General features: G+C 40.8%; 1 protein-coding gene across 1 annotated transcript; it reads left to right on the plus strand.

Annotated features, from left to right (window-relative positions):
• The first annotated feature begins 284 nt into the window (after positions 1 to 284).
• LOC110844687 (copine-9) lies at positions 285 to 11654 on the plus strand. The gene is made up of 17 exons (XM_022090959.2): positions 285 to 1877; positions 3291 to 3438; positions 4408 to 4455; positions 4574 to 4637; positions 4793 to 4956; positions 7213 to 7398; positions 7664 to 7816; positions 8199 to 8344; positions 8739 to 8867; positions 8945 to 9040; positions 9537 to 9565; positions 9645 to 9651; positions 9769 to 9857; positions 9938 to 9972; positions 10102 to 10138; positions 10231 to 10414; positions 10517 to 11654. The coding sequence occupies exons 1-17, from the start codon at positions 1801 to 1803 to the stop codon at positions 10752 to 10754; spliced, it is 1830 nt and encodes a 609-aa protein (XP_021946651.2). The 5' UTR covers positions 285 to 1800; the 3' UTR covers positions 10755 to 11654.
• Positions 11655 to 17489: the final 5835 nt, after the last annotated feature.

Below are 17489 nucleotides of genomic sequence, written 5' to 3' on the forward strand. Positions count from 1 at the left end.
AAACCAGGCTCATCCAACGTGACCAACAACCCGGTGAATGGGATGGGAGCCTTCGTCGCTCGCCACATTCATCATGGTTCATGCGCTCCACGACAAGCAAGGTCCTTTGCGAGAGGACTGATAGATGCCAATTCCTGGTTACGGCGGAAGAGAGAAAGTTTTCCCATCGCTCTGCTTACCACCTTCCCCATGCTACGAGAAATGTAGAGACGAAGTAGCGAATATTCTCGTCTCCCAGCCTTTCCGACGACGCTAAGCAAGTCTGCTACCCCGTTTCCCCAGCAGCAGCAGCAGCCAGCCGCCTGATTATTGTACCCCTGCCTTTCTTTCTTCTTTCTCTCCTCTGAGCTCAACTTGGGAGGAAGGCGAGTGGAGCGGGGAACAGTTCTGTCGTGGGTTCCGACTTTCTCTCCTGGCTGCAACCTGTCGGTGCTGGGTCCAGTAAGTTGGCCATTACAAAGCCGTGCTGTCGTCGTTCTTCTCCCTGCCACCAAAGACCAAGACTAAAAACTCGGGTCCTAGAGAAAACAAGGCTCATTTTCATCAGACTCTTATTGGGAATCACAACTAGCTTGCCAATCATACATGCAAACTTGTGGTTTTGTGCGGATGTTCAACAGGAGGCTTTGTGAGACACCAAAGCCAAGACTCCTTATTGCTTTGCTACTCCATGGAACAGTGTTTAAAAGGACGGGTAGAGAGCAGGAACACAAATACTTCGTTCTCGTACCAACCAGACAATCCAATAAGTTTTCCACAACCTTTGATTCGTTATTAGAATTGCCAGTCCTGTGAGAGCACAACTGTTCTCCAGCGAATTCCATTTCATTTCATCCAGCCCCACAAGGAACTTTCCAATACAGCAATACACAAAACGGAATAATTGAATGGAAAGCAGATTAGTGCGGTTTGGTCATCCAAACCACATCCAGAACAACTTTGGCGAATACTTAAGAGAAAGTGAGTGATGTGATTTAGTCTGATTGAACATCGGTCAGTCTGGTCAAGAAGAGATCAGGGAGAATTCCGTGATGGTGATTTGTTACCGATGGTTCTCGTGGTTGGTGCCGTTGGTGGTGTAGACGAACGCAATCAGCCATATCGGAAATCTTCATCTCCATCTTTATAAACCCTTCTCCTGTCTCCGTTTGGGACTCCCCTCGCCAAAATTGAAAACTTACTTACATTGAAATGTCACATTAACAATTTACATGAATAATTTTCCGACGGGATAAATTATTATGTCTTTTGACTTTGGCAAATAAACTACAGAGTTTCGAATGGGACCTTCCATTAATTTATATGCATTCACTCCCTCGACCTACCCTCCCTTGGGACAATTTCAATTTACCTGGCTTTGTGACATGCCTCGTTGGAGTTGAATCATTTGAAATGCAATTGAGACAGCGTGCCCACTTATCCTTGTGATCTGATCTTTTGCTAAAGTCATTTCTCTTTTGTGTTATTTTTGCCACTGATAAAACTCTCTTACCCGACAACTTGACACTGACAGTTAATCTCTCTTCCTCCCGTAAAATATTGAAACTGCCAACCACAATCAGTGAGAAGCCGTGTGCTCTGTATGGGTTTTTAGTTACATTTATACGCGGTGTGTATGTATACTGGTTGGTTGGGTGGGTGGAAAGCAAGGTCAGCTACTTACTACGCTACAACCAACCAACCAACACGACACAAGTAGAGGAGAACAATGACATGTTTCAGTGAAAACTGAAAACAAATTGAACAGCAAGCAGAAAGAGGCCTCACGTACACAGCTTCCGGAAGGAAACGTCGTCCAACATGAGTATGGATAACCAATTCTCTCCTGGAACAGCCCTCGATCCGACGGCAACCGTCGAGGTTTCAATTTCCTGCAGGTGAGAGAAAGATTTAAAATCGCAATGAAATGAATCTCTAAACAACAATAAGTAACGTGAGCAGGCTGGTGCAGCTCCTGCAATAAAACGGTCCCAAGTATGTAGTCTTTGACTCAGTCCTAAAACCCAACCATGTTTGTCCCAAGTGTGTCCCTTCCAGTGTCAGGCTGCACCATCACAAGGTGACAAGGAGTGATGCAGTAAAGTCTGGAATAAGGTCAAGACGAGCAACAAGGCACGGCTGCCAGAGTGCACAATTCGTAGCAGACTCCACAAGTACACATTTATATACAAGCTTATTTAGTACACCTGGAGTTCGACACAGTATTTTTAAGAATTAGGACCTAACTGTAAATACTTATACATACTTCCGTACATGAAGAAAATCATTTCAACGGGCAAGATGTACATATTCACACACCTCACTGAAAGATGGTTAGTATTTATATAGTGGTACAAGGAATCGTGCCTTATCTTTAGCAGGCAACAACAGGTAATCGGAGTAAGGTGATCGTAAAACAGGAAAAAATAGTTGCTTACAAAATTCGGCTTGGTAATGGAATGTAAATGAGTACAAGCTTACTTCTGACACTTGCGGATATTTATTGCTTGGCCACCATGTTCACAGATTTTATCATCAGCCGAAAGTGGGGTACACGGCAAATGAACAACAACATCTTTTGAGAGACGGGATCCCATGTTTCATCACCAGCCTAGGCGTTCGACATTGCTCCGTCATCTCATCTCATCTCATTTCCTGAGCCCAAAAGTTTTACTAGCTTAAACTCTCATTCACCAGCATCATCAATCCCCAAAAATAAGAGGGTCGTATCATCCGCCACATGTTTGGACTGCCATTTCGAACACTGCTTTAGAACATAATGCGTATAGGCAGCTTGGGCGGCTGGTTGCGTGCATCCACTTATTTCCACTTTCATCACACCCACTGCGGAGACTAATTTCATGGATTTGATGATGTGTACGTACAACACATTCTACCTCGTCGTTACTTTCAAAACTTTGTGATATATGTACAATAGTCCATCATTCCTTGGGAAATTCGTCAACCAAAGTTCTCATGAAGACTTTTCTCAACCAAATTACTTTATGTGGCTCAAGGATGAAAACTTGATTACATGCAAAAGTTAGCAAGTCTACGTGGGCACTATTTTAGAGAAATTGACAATGGGCTTATTTGCTCGTAATATAAGGTTTGAGTGGTCCTCAATCTTGTTTTCTGACTTCATAATTGCCGACCACGGAATAGTAATTTAATTTCACTCAGAGTGGTAAATTTGATAAGAATGAAAACGTTGTAATCACAGGAAAACATTTCTGGCTTCAAGAAAGTCAATTTTATCATTTTGTTCATTCTTTTCATAAAAATAAAGCTGTTTTCTCTCTTGCCCACAGAGATCTGCTGGATTTGGACGTTTTTTCTCGCTCAGACCCAATGGCAGTAGTTTATCATCAGCCAATGGGGGGTACCACTTCCCAGTGGGTCGAGTTTCAACGGACGGAGGTCATTTTCGACTGCCTGAATCCGGATTTCGTCACCAAGGTAAACATTTTTCTTTTTAAAATAAATTTATCTTGCTGGTTTTCCTTTGCTTGTAACCAAAGCCTTGGTCTCTGTATATATATTTCGTTATGCACGGAAGCATGAAAGCATGTGGGAAAATATGGCTCAATTTTGGGTCTGAATGATCTGATAAAATATCACGAAAAAAATATTTTCTTCACAAGAGGAGGAAATTCACAAAAAAGATGATTCGAAAGGTTACAAGTCGACCATCCACACCATTCGCAAACCAATCTTTGTGCCATTTCGCTTCAAAACTCTAACCGCAACTTTTGTACGTCTTCCTCTCGTGTGCTCCTGGCAACGGGGGCGATTGAAGCGATTCAATTGAAATTGAAAAGCAGGTGCAAGAAGAAAGTCTCATAACTCTCCCCGATCTGGAACAATGAGAGTCTTACGAGAAAGACTTCTCCATACTGGAAATTTTGTAAAACTCAATCTTGAGCGTTGACAATGGACTGCAAATTGGGAGATCAGATTGCAATTTTATTTCTGGCGAAGCTCACCATTGCTTTTTTCGCCCAAAATTAACAGCCAATTTCCTCACCTCCTTTGTCATTTTCGAGCTGGAGAGGTGTGAGAAATATGGGCTTCCTAATGGCACACATATTTATTGAGTTACTTAACATCCAAGCCATTTCGAGTCCCAAATTCCCAGTGCTATGTATTGCATCAACAACTTTGCTGGGAAGAGATACCCGTGAAACTCATCCGTTACGCATTAGTGCTTTCTAGAGAATTAAATTCGGCAATCAGTTTAACAACCTTCATGGCATGGTAACTGCACCAACCGAAGCCAATACAGGCTATACATTCATACGCATATGAACAAGTTATAAAAGTTCATCCATCCAGCCCTAGCTCGCTTCACTATTAACTTGAGAAACGAACATGGTCATGTGAATGACGGGCCTGATTGGTTTTAATGTTTTATCTCATTTTCTACAGGTGCAAATCGACTACCACTTTGAGGAGGAACAAGCCCTTAGATTTGAAGTAATCCCACTTTCTTCCTTTACTCCGACCACTTCAATTCAAACACATTTTATGTTGCCTCAAAGTACCAAGTTTCAAAGTTTTTTTTACAAGGAATAAAAACATTAATTGATTTTAGGTGTACGACATTGACAACCCGTCCGCAAGTTTAGACTTGCACGACTTCATCGGCTACGCGGAGTGTAAGTGGTTTGCTTGCTCACTGTATTCTAATAATTGAATTAAGCAGAAATCAGAAGGGGGTGACCTGTCGGGAATTAGGGTCGCATTTAAGTATATGTGTGTAGCTATGTATGGGATAAAGGGTGACGCAATGTAGCAGAAATATTTGGTGCAGGCACTCTTGGGCAGATCGTGGCGGCAGGTTACAACGGACTGAGCCAGCCTCTGATACAAAAGAAGACTCGGTATAATCCTCACAAAGTTCCTAAGCAGCCTCCGAAGCAGTCCAATGGGAAAATCGTCCTGGTGGCTGAAGAGCTCGTCCAATTCAAGGAAGAGGTAACCCAAGCCTCCTCCTCTTTCCATTATCTCCCAGACATTACTTTTGCTTGACTTTCTCCGTGACATGCATTGTTCTTGTTTTGTGAGCTGTGTGGACGGAGAGTGGTGAAAAATTGTTGCCGTGGTGGTCCTGGTTTGAACGACTGCTGCTGACCAGGACTAAACTGGAACGTTTTTCATTCAGTTCCACACAATATATCATCAAAGCCGCCTTCGTGGTGAAGCCTGCAATTTCATCCGTTTTCATCCTCTACATAAGAACATGACACGATTTCTTTTTCACGCGACCAACCAAAACATCCGACCGACGTTTTCTTTATTTTCTTTACACAACCAAATGCTTATCTTCAACTGCATTGCATACATAAAGCTACATGCACATCAGACATGTTATCGAATTAAGTATGTTTTGTTTGTGATCACAATCTCCATTCACCAATAGTGAGCCACTATGCACATAAATACTTGTATAGTCAGTTTTCTGGATGGATAAGCGACATGTCTGTGTTTTCCTTTCTAGAACGACATTTATTTTCATGATACTGTTATTCCTACAACGTTTACTAGTTTAGTGAAATGATAGAAAGTCATGCGAAGCACTCCTTCAGAAAGTCTCTTTCAGAGACCTAGTCAGATTTGCCTGGTGGAGTTAAAGGGAAAGCAATAACTAATACTCAAACCCGCAACGATATGAACTTGTGGCATGCAAAATTCCCCTGATTAAGACTAAATGATGAAGCGCAAGAAGTTAGCTTCAGGTAAATTAAATTCTGAGGGAAAAAGTGCCCTCAACTAATAATAAAAGGAGAGATTAACATGCTTATCTCTTTTGGAAAGGTTCGTTGGGCAGAAACTTTTACTTTCCACTCTCTGCGCTGCCTGTGCTGCAGTATTGGCCTCGTGCTAGCAAAATTGCATAAAGTTTGGTAAACAATTATGAGTCATTACATGTAAAGATACGCACAGTTCTTCCGTAAGAGTGCTGCCATTCATGATTATGTTAGATGTTGATCTAAATAGGTGAAAGTTTTTGCTTAATAAAATGGTCGGTTGCTTAAGGAAATTTAGTCACTTTGTGGGCGGACAACAAAATTTGTCTCGAAATTGAATTAGACAAAGAAAAATGGGCTTATTTTTTATTCTAAGGGAGCAAAATGTTGGACAAAAGGCTCCTTCATAATTCAGACTTTTTCCAGCAATTCCACTTTGCATTGTGGGGAATAAATGTCATTTTATTTTGACACGAAAACGATTAGGGTGAAAGTGGTCCCCACTGATATTAAAATTCCACTCATATTGTGACTTTAATAAATAAAATATGAACAGTCTCCCATCACCTAACTCTAAGATGTTGATGCTGATCTCTTCGTGCGAATTTTTTTGCAAAAGAAAACCAACAGTTACAAAGATGTGGAGGCTAAAAGTAGACAAGACACAGGCTCACAAGCGCTTTTCATTTTCCAATTTTTCCCCTTTATCGGTCCCACCTTATACCTTTCTCATATTATTTGCGACAATTACCTTGCAGCGTAAAATTCCATTTTCCATCTTTTGAAAATTTTATTCCAGAAAATGCGTAAAATTCTATCTCCTATTTGATAATAAAAAAGCTCTTTACTGTTCACTTTTGACATAAACCTGCAGACACGGAGTTATTATACTCAATAGCTTACAGTCAACAGTAGATTGTTTGGACGAACTAACGGACGCGAGGAGCGTATATACTACACACGGATTGTATGCGTTGTAGCTTCTGAAGAAGATCATATGTACTTGCTCTCTGCTGCATTCGGGTGGCTTTTCTATTCTTCAGGGTCCTATACATGCCATCAAGCATTTCCAGCATGACCGTTTACAGTATAGAATTTCATGATTGATTTTCATTTCAATCCCGCCTCAAGATGAAGTTAGCGTATTGGAAATTTCGTATGTATTAGAAAACTTGATATGAAGCAAGATCAAAGATTTCCCTCCTGTTATCGTCTACCACGACGTACTTATCCATGGCGTATGGTATGTGATGGCAGGAAGAGACACTGAAATACAATCAACAGCATAAGAGACCAGGAGGCAGTTTATAAAATAAAAATACTACAACAACACGTATTCTGCTGGTGGACGTACATATATAAATTTTTGACATGTGACACTTTGGTTGACAAGTTGCTGAGGAGGAGGATGAGGAGTTGCTGAGGAGTTTCTTTTTCCATCAACTCGAGATGAACGAGACGGTGGCGTCGTTCTGTGTTGCAGGTGACATTGACTCTGAAAGGTCACGCCATGGGAAGCTCTCGATGCTGTATTCTCACTCCATCCGTTTTCTACACGCTGTCGAAGGCGACAGAGGCGGGCTCCTTCACGGTCGTCTATAGGAGCGAAGTCTCTGAAGGAGAAAATCCTATTTGGTCACCAATGACAATCTCAATTCGCAGTCTTTGTGTAAGTCATTCAGCTTTTCTCAGTCTGATCTCTTGTACATCGGGTCGTCCCTTCCTCAGTTGAGCAGACTAAAGCTACTTGATTCTAAATTGCCGACAAAGAGTTTGCACATCTGCTGTCTGCTCAGGAGTGAATGAAGAGAAATTACTGGGGAGAGAAAGTGAACGAGGAGGACGCGGTGGGATGGAAAAGTGATTGCTACTTTTATCCTGCCTGCCACACAGCCCTGTTTCACACACTGTGCATTCTTTCTATCCCCATGCAGAACGGTGATAAAGATCGAGGAGTTCAGTTCCAGTTCTGTCGAGTGGGATTTAATGGATATCACACCACCATCGGATTTGTTTACACAACATTCAATAAGATGAAGGCGCTGGCTGAGAGACAGGGAATCAAACTTGTGGGCAAGAACGGCACCGTAAGTCAATTGTCAGTCTCCTCTCTTCAAGTGAAAGTATTTATCTAGGGGAAAGTCGCCAGGACGTGCATCATTCCCATGTCTCCATGACTTTGCTTTCAGGACTTTTGTTCCATAAAACATAAGTTTTACTTCATACATAGAACGATAAGAAAGTTTGTGCTACTGCTGTCTTTAGCAGTCAGGCTCAAGAAATCAAAAAGTCGCCTCCGCAGAGGGAGTGAGAACCAAAATCACTGCACAGAGGCGCAATGATAAGGTTATGAAGAGAGTAACAAGTTTCATCCTCTGCTTTTTAGCACAACTTTGTAAACAAGTGGAATACACTTGCCAAAAGAGTTTAAAGAGTTTCATCCTCACAATATATTCCTTTCTTTATCAGGAGAAAGCTAAAGCCACGTTGGAAATCCTCCCATTGGACATCTCCCCAATTTACACTTTCTTTGAGTACATTGGAGGTGGGACTCAAATCCACTGCTGCTTCGCGATTGATTACACCGCTTCAAATGGTGATCCAGCAGATCCCAGGTAATTACTTGCACACATTCCAAAATATCTTCCCTCATGCTTCCATTACACTTGAGTCAACGTTTATAAATTTGGAGAACTCCAACGTTGAAAAGTCTGTCAACCAAATAAATATTGTGCATTCGACGGAAATTTCGTTTGGAATTATTAAATGCTGACGTAAGATGCTTCAAGCTGCATTCTCTTTCCTATCATGAATTTTAATTTTGTTTCAAATTATATAAGTCAGCTTTTCTTTAATATAAACACAACATTTTAATATTTTGCTTCAAATTCAATTGTTCCATGACATTCAGAGTATAAAAACAATAACTTGGCAGATAAATTTATTTAAGGTGCACCTACGGTATAAAAGATGGCTTAAACATTTCCTTAAATTTGTTTTTTGAACCAGTTCCCTGCACCATATTTCACAAGTCGCAGATAAAACCAATCCCTACGAGCAGGCGATTCAAGCAGTGGGGGAAATCATGCAGGATTATGATCCTTCGAAAATGTTTCCCGTCTACGGTTTCGGAGCAAGGTATGATTATAACTATGACTATTATATATATAACTAAACTATGGTTTATAAACTATAAACTACGGTTTTGAGTTTAGAATTCCCCCGACCGGGGAAGTATCCAACAATTTTGCCGTCACTCTCGAGGATTCTCCGTACTGCAAGGGAATCGACGGGGTTTTAGACGCCTACAGGTCAGCCAGTCTCCTCGTCCTGGATATATATTAAGTCAGCGGGGATTTTTATTACATTTTTCTGATCCACGATAACCCACCCCGTCCCAGATGATCCTGGTCTCCCAAATTATGAAATTTTCTCAAACACATACATTTTAGTTTGCCATTCTCCTTTGAATCAGAAGAGGCGAGTGTATGAAAGGATATTAATTTTTCAGTGGGGGTTATTGGATCTATGCAATTTAATGCGAATAGTTTCCGCCGTTTCTCATTCGTCGATCTTGATTTACGGCTAAAGCTCATACAAAAAGTGTTTTGAGTGCTTTACGACACATCACATCAAGTGCTGCTTATTTGAAACGGTTAATGTAACTCGAAGTTTGCGACACACAAAAACTTTCCTTTTAGAAAGAATAGGCTCCGAACAAGTTAGCGAATCCCGAATCCAAGACACGCTACAACAATCAAACTCGATATAATTCAGGATATATCTCTTTTTTCTCCTTTGTTTTAGAAATTGTATTCGACAAGTCCAGCTATACGGTACATTTTATTAATTGTCTTATTTGATTCCGACAGCGTTTCCGCACTAACTAACTGCATTGTTATTATTACATTTCAGGGCCGACGTAAGTACAAGCCTAATTTACACGCTCACCGTGAATTATAATGTCTCTAAACATAATGAGAAGTGTTAAATATAGTGGGATCGGTGCTGTGCTAATTCTATTTGCGTGTGTTTGTAGAAATTTTGCTCCAATAATAAAAAATGTGGCGGCTCTTGCCAAGCAGGACCTGGAAGGAGGCTCATACTACGTGTTACTCATAATAACAGGTATCACCCAGTAATTAATATAAGCAATAAAATATGGTTGGGAGTCATTACAAGGCGACTATGCACTGCTATTTACTTAGATGGTATCATAACCGACATGAAAGAAACAACCGAGGTAATTAAGTTCAATCCTGCTTTCTTCGTCATGAGTTCCGCACATTTATTTATTTACATTTTCATGCTTTTCGTACCCAAATACTGTTTCAAAGTTATGTACTGTTTTAAGTAATGAACTTTCCTTCAGGCAATCGTGGAAGCCTCGCGATTTCCGTTGTCAATAAGTAAGTGGACGAATGATGTCCTCGAAACTTCCACCCTCTACTAATGTAATTTGACTGGTCGGTCATGTGCTTATTTATATCTGCAATTCCAGTCATTGTGGGCGTCGGGTCGGCCAACTTTCAGCAAATGGATATTTTGGACGGAGACATCGTCAGGTTGTCTGCAAACGGTGTTTTTGCTGAGAGAGACATCGTGCAATTCGTTCCTTATCGAGATCATCACTCTTGGATGGCAACTATTTGTCCTGAAATTGCTGGGAAATGGTCGAGCAGCTTGTAAGCTATATTTTGTCGTGATTTTTAAGTTATTAATTTATAAGTGAGCGATGTATGATTTATTATGGATTGATGTATGTATTACGCATTCACATGATGCAGTGACATCACAAGACGTCTGGCCAAAGTAAAGTTAGCACAGGAAGTTTTGGCAGAAATACCAGACCAATTAACTGGTTTCATGAAAAGTCGTAACATAATTCCAAAAAAGCGACAACCGAGTGCGACGACATCGTCCCCAATAAAGTCGCCCACATCCCAAACGTCTCCCGTTCCATCCACCTCCAATGGCAATGCAAGTATTTCCTCAAAGCCAAATACAGCCAAGAATTCTTTGTAGCCAAGCGAGAAGGAGAAAGAAGACGACGACTGAGAGCTAGAGCTTGAGGCATTTTCCAACTTTTTGGAATCTCTAAATTTCCCTGCAGGCAGCTCCTGTGTTATATTTTACTACGCGATTTCTTTCTCCGCCGAGTCGATCGCCATAACGCACACATCCAGCCACCCGTGTGTAATTCCACTCCTCAGTCGACTGATTTCTCCAAATTAGACTTTTCCTTGATTAAGAAATCTAGAAATTAGACGGGTCACAGCACTTCTCCAATTGCCCCAATCACTCCTCGTACCGTGCATGAATCCATATATACGTCACGTCTCTAGAGATAAAGAAGGATTGGGTGCAGTACTTCACTGCAGTAATATTACCCTAATTACCTAAGTAGCATAATACATGTGCAAAAAACGAGTAATTATTGTTTTCACCACGACAATCAAACCAAAGCCGACTCCTCTGCACGGGCTGCTGGAGTGGTTGCGAAGAGTGAGTGAAAGTCAGAGTGGGAGGTGATGATTCGTACCAAGAACGCTTACTGGGAGCCGTGTGAGAGACAGAGATATTTATACACAAGAGTTCACAACAGTTCAAATACGTTGAGAAGCAATACTTGACTAGGAAAACAGAAAATTTATTTTACAGCGACGCCACGACGATGATGGGTATGCGTGTAAAATGTATATTATTTAGAATAAAGCTTACTGTGATGTTACAAACCTGTAATTGAGATCTAAACATGTAGAGAAACTCAAATTACATTGTGAGAACAATTACGTCTCTTCGTAGAGTATAAGGGAAACCTATGTGTCAACTAAATGGAAATATGAGGACATTGTTAGTTGTTAAATTGCACGAGTATATAAAGAGAACTCCACTTTGCACTCAATAAAATGTCTACAAAATTTATACGAGTATTGATTCCGCTTAACTTGCATATATCTAAATGTATGATGTCTTCTTCTTTATTGACACGATAAGATCATTTCCAAAAACATACTGGGATTTCCAGTGAAAGTCCTCAATTTCACACACACACATCCTAATTTTATGCCCTATGTACATATATTATATACATACATAGCAGATAACAAAGCAAGTGGAATAGCTTTCTTCCGTCAATAACAATTTATGTGCTTGTCAAAGTGGGACAAATTGTGCAATAGATTCACGCAGATGTAATTAAAGTCGATAAATCTCCCTGGGTTTCCTCTTCCTTTGAAATATTTAGGTCACACATGATGCCGCCTTCTCTCCCCCTCAAATTCCCTTAATTTAAATATCCCAACCCACGAAATCAATCATTTCGTAAGGAGTGTGTACATTGTTGAATACTTACAACAGCTCCTCTGAGGCATTTTCCAACCGAAAAACATTTTACTTAGTCGTCGTCTTGACACAATAATTTTCTCCGATAATACATTATGCAAGCAAATATGTCATCTTCAGACATGAGTAAATAGATTTGTTTTAGCAGCAGCAGCAGCAGCAGTGCACGGCAAAATCCAAAGAATGACAGCCGTCGCAAAACTATGCACACCATGTTCGCCACATTCTCCGCTTTTTTCCATGCTCACTTTCACTCCATCCCACAGAGCACACAATTCCGAGTCCACCAACCACGCGAGCAGTTGAGATGGAAAAATACGAAATATTAAACAACTCTGTTCCCCAAATCCGAAACAATCACTCCAACTGGAAACTTTGCCGGCATCAAAAAATAGATTAGAACCGCAGCAGATCGAGCTTTCTCCAAAGGAAAGTATGCTACACGCCTCTCTGCTCACACAGAGGGAAATACAAGGCGAGAGAAACATCTGCTTCTATTGTGATGGCGGATTGCGAATAAAAATATAATTGGACAGAATCTCGAAACTAAATTAGATCCTGCAAAACCATGAGAAGAGTTCAGGGAGATTTTAATACACAAGGATCTCAGGTGAGGCTGCATATGTTTACCTGCGCGAGGCAAGGAGAGCATCTCCACCAACTCTCGAGGAGACAAACTCGCTTCGCACGAGGGAATCAATCCGCACGAGAAGCAAATAAATGACAAGTGCTTAATTGCTGTTAACTTGAGTGCCTGACGAATCTGATACAAGAGCTTCGGGCAGGATATGAAATTATTGGAAGAAATTGCTCCCTGGAGAAGAGCAGGGGGCAAGGTTCGCTGAATTAAAATCGATTAAAATGATTTATGTTTGACTGGCAACAAGTGGAGCTTCTTCGTGATTTCTACTTCAAAACAGTCATTTGTCTCATTCTTTACTCCTCATTCAATCCATGCACGGTTACCCATGGGCAATTGAAAGGAGTCGCGCATTCCCATGTTCACCTTTCATGTATGGGTCGTGAATTGGGCAGATTTGTCAAGCATGAAAAATGTTTAGAAGAGTATTCCTAATTAGAATTCTTAGCTTTCAGGTTGATTGTGCCTCACGTACTTCCAGTACAAACGTGACCCATACATGAATACATGTATAAAAATGTAGACCGAAAGACGGCCGGACACATATTTGTCAAATTCTCAGTTGGAAATTATATAAGAAAAAAGCTACAGAGGAATTACATAGTATGGAGTCGTAATTTTCTAAAGGAGTTCTTCCAACAGTCTTTCTCTCGTAGTCACATAAGTCTGGAAATTCCATTTTGCTATTGCCAGGCACGAGTATAAGACTGAAAGTTTCTTCAAAGGATTCTATCTGTCCCCGGGCCAGCTAAATGAGAACTCAATTTCCAAGTCTTTTACCACTGACTGAGGAGAGAGTCGTGATGTACGTATAGTCACGGCCCAAAGATGTTTTAAAAAATTAATGATTTGAGCAGATAAGACTATTAAGAAGAAATCCTTTCCTCCTCTGCGTCGCAGTTCCACTGAAATTAATCTCTAATTGAAATATGGACCTCTTACAAATATTCTCGGCCCAACCTCCTCGCTTTCATCCCATCCGCAAACCTGAAACACATTTTCTATCTGACGTCCAATTTTAGCCCCCAGTTAAATTAAATATTAATCAAACGAGATACCAGACAAACTTACTCCTTTGAAAATAATTTACAGGATCGGGACATGTATTCAAGCAAATCAAATATTCGGTGTTTGAAGGGAATAAGTAGTAGCGCGGGGTGGCCACATTATAGAATTATCACTGATAAATGATCTCCGAGTACGCATCGACGGAAACCAGTCTGGTTAAAGAGCGATAAGGAGGATCTCATGCGTGGCTGTCGAAAATCCTCCAGTAAACTCGACGAGGAGATCTTGTTAAATCTCAAAGGGAATAAATAAGACCTTTGGCTGGGTGGATAAAGTCTCGCTCAATTCCTCAGGTTCCAAAGTCCCGATCAATGTCTTGCCGATCCCTCGGGAACGGAAAAGATGATGGCAGACACACTGCACACCTCTCTCTCACACTCTCACTACTAGCCCTCTCTCTCTCTCTCTCTCTCTTTGTCTCTTTCTTCATCTTTCTCCTTTGTGTTCAGGAATGAGTTGACGTGGAGTCGTGGTGGCAGTTGCGGTTGGTGAGAGGTGATCGCCTATGTTGGTTGAATTACAAGATAACTATTGCAAAAAGGAGACCAGGGGAGATAGTGTGTGTGGGGAATCGAAGACTCACTCGAATTGAGCTCAAGGTTAACTCCAATCACATTTCCTAACATTCTGATTCTCACGAATTCAATTTATCCTTTGTTCTGCGCTACTTGTTCTGCATTTATTCATACGCTGAATGAGCCGGAAGATCTCTACCATCATCATCCGGGCCAGGACAGCAAAAAGCAGAATTTCGCAAAATTCATTCCAAGTGAGACACACCTCTTGCCATGTCTCTCGACACACTCGTACGCTTCAACATTGCGGAATTATGAGTGAATGAATGAATGGAAAAGTTAATAGAAGAGCGTTCGAATCTTCAAAATAATAATAAGCTCAATTCAATTTATTTCTAGTATTCATGCCAAAATCGCGTATGTGTATCGTTATGGCGTTACACGAGCAGGACTAATGACATTGGGCGAGGAAAGCTGCGATTCACACCAACCAATCGAACATGAATATGAATATACGGCTTGATAATGAAGTTATCACGTTTCAAATTGTTTGAATTTCACATGACGAGAGCCAAACCCATTCAGCTGACGATGCCGTACTTTTGAAAGTCCTGAATGTCTGTAATCTTACTCTGGCTCGTAAAAACGTCTCATTTATAATGTGTAATTTTAATAAAGCGTCGAAAGAGCGCTATCGCCATACAATTCGTCCGCCCAATTCATGGATTTTCAACCTCTGCATGGGTTGACTTTTGCTCTCACCAATCATTTTTATTCGACACCTCATCGTTTCTAAGTTTTATTGCAAAATGTCGATTTTAGAACGTTTCCTGCTCCATTGATTTCCTTAAATCGATTTTCCAAATCTTTGTCATCCTCGTTTGAATTTTGGTTTGCCCAGGAAGAAAACTGAGAGGATTCTGAAGTGGATATTGAGAATCTGGACAATTTTGTATTTACATTTTTATTGCCTTTGAGTTTTGATTTCTTGAAATTGCATAGTTGCCGGACATGCATGTAGTTGTACGTACGTTCGTACGACTAAACTTCGAAAGCACATTTTTTATTGCTATCGAAAAGCAAAGTGTAGAGAATGGGATTCAATTTCTATTGTGTCAGATACAAATTGCATGCTACGTATGTATGCAGACATTTTTTTGTGGGGGGTTCTTTATAAAAGTTTCAAAAAAGTTGAATCCTGTAAAAGTTTTACTCATGCACAAGTTCTATAACAATCTATAACAACAAAAAGTAATGAATTTACGAAAAAGAAGGAGGTACTAAATTATGTATTGGCATTTCTACTGTGCGAATATATACTTAACCTTTAAAATACTTCCTAACAATTAAATTAAATAATACAAATTCTATCAGGATCATTATTTAAATAATAAATGATAAATTTTGATGAACCCAAGCCGAACTTTTAGCAGCAAAAGACAGTGATGGGAAAAATGGGCAGAAAGGGTTTACGACTTTGGGACACTTGTGGAAATTGAACTGCAAAGTTTTCTTCTAGGAAACCACAGTCTCTTGTCACACGAAAGGACAAGACCCAGTGATATTTATGGGGACGAATTATCCTTTACTGCGTATTTGAGCCAATCTGGTTCGGGGTGAGCGAACATTAGTAATTAGAAGTGCAATCTATAAGACGCCTTTAATTCGGGGTACGAAAAAACATTCGTGTCCCAGTATTATCCCAGAAGCTATGTAGGAATTGGACAACTTGACTGGTACACAAATGCAATTACTGCGGTTCTGACATGTTGTGTTTCGTTTACACAAAATCGTTAACATAAATTTTGATATTGGATCGACTCTTAAATTAAACGTCGCGGAAAACAGTGAGTGACGTCCTGGCACTGGAATTTATTTGGCCATGTCAAATTAAGTGGCCACCACTACACAACCATTGTGTTTGTCCAAATTTGTACTATTTATGGAACGAAAGCCTTTCTCCTCCTGGACTGGACTAGAAAAATGGAGGAGTCTGTCAGACCAGAAAGTTTCAATTACTACGGACGATTATTACAATGTTCCCTCCCTCCAGCCGAGGAGCCATCAATTACGTCTCAGCAAATTTCATTAGTCCTTTACATGAACATACACCAGGCCGCAAAGGAAATAAGATTTTATTCATAAGTTGGGCGGCAGCGGTAGTGGCAACCTTTCTGACTTCAATGAACCAGAGCTTAACTCCACTTCGTATCCAGCGTCCCGTTACCATAATTTATTCTAATTTGCATATTACATGATCTTAAATTATTACTTTCATTACAACCGCGACCAATGAAAATCTGTTTTAAATGTGAGCAATTTGTGGCATTAGACCGGAAAAAACATGAAAAAATGAGACCAGAGTCAATTACGTTACATTATTAAATTTGGGGATTCTTTATAACACTGTTTATTTACCAGGATTGTGTGCTAGCCATTCCTCAGGACACAGTCATAGATATGTTTGTAATAAAAAGTAGTTAGTGCATTGGCTTTTCTCACGCCGAGTCTATTTTTCAGACCCCGTGGACTACATACGCATGTAAATGCACAGCTACTAATTGACACATTTTTGGGAGCAGATCTTCCTCTGAGCCCAATAGTAAGGAGATGAACGCTACTACATCCGACCTCGCTCTTCGACTTCCTCAAACTCTGGGCATCTCGAGGAGAAAGTGTGCACGGGAAACGCTGTGAGGAGCGAATATCTTGGATCTCCTCTCGGTGGCGGAAGTGCTCTCCCTCTGCTCGCATCATCTCCGCCACTTTTCCCTCCGCCTCCGCCTTGGTTATGTAAATGCCTAGTAAAATCGATCTCAAAAAAGCCAGCGCACATGTACATACATGGCCCAGAGTCCCACAGTCCCACCAATTTCAAGATCGCTCCTCACAAAAAGGAACTTCCTGTTTGATTCTCGTATCTACATTCTATGCGTTCAGGAAGTCGGTGGTCTCCACGTTGCCTCACAATGCAATGTTATGATGGTGAGCAAGGAGGCAGACATGAGGTTTGTGTTTCGTATGTGACCTGACTCAGCGCACAATTGGTTGGATGGGTTGGTTGGCTGAATATGAATCTTGACTTGGATCTCTCTGGCAGAATCCGAATTCGGTGCGGAGGAAGTGGGATGTGGGAATGGGAGTTTTTGGAGGAATGAAAATCCTTGCTTACAAAGAGACGCGTCCTCGTCG

The sequence above is a fragment of the Folsomia candida genome, unplaced genomic scaffold (assembly GCF_002217175.1).
Source record: "Folsomia candida strain VU population unplaced genomic scaffold, ASM221717v1 Fcan01_Sc001, whole genome shotgun sequence".
NCBI classification, from domain to species: Eukaryota; Metazoa; Arthropoda; class Collembola; order Entomobryomorpha; family Isotomidae; genus Folsomia; species Folsomia candida.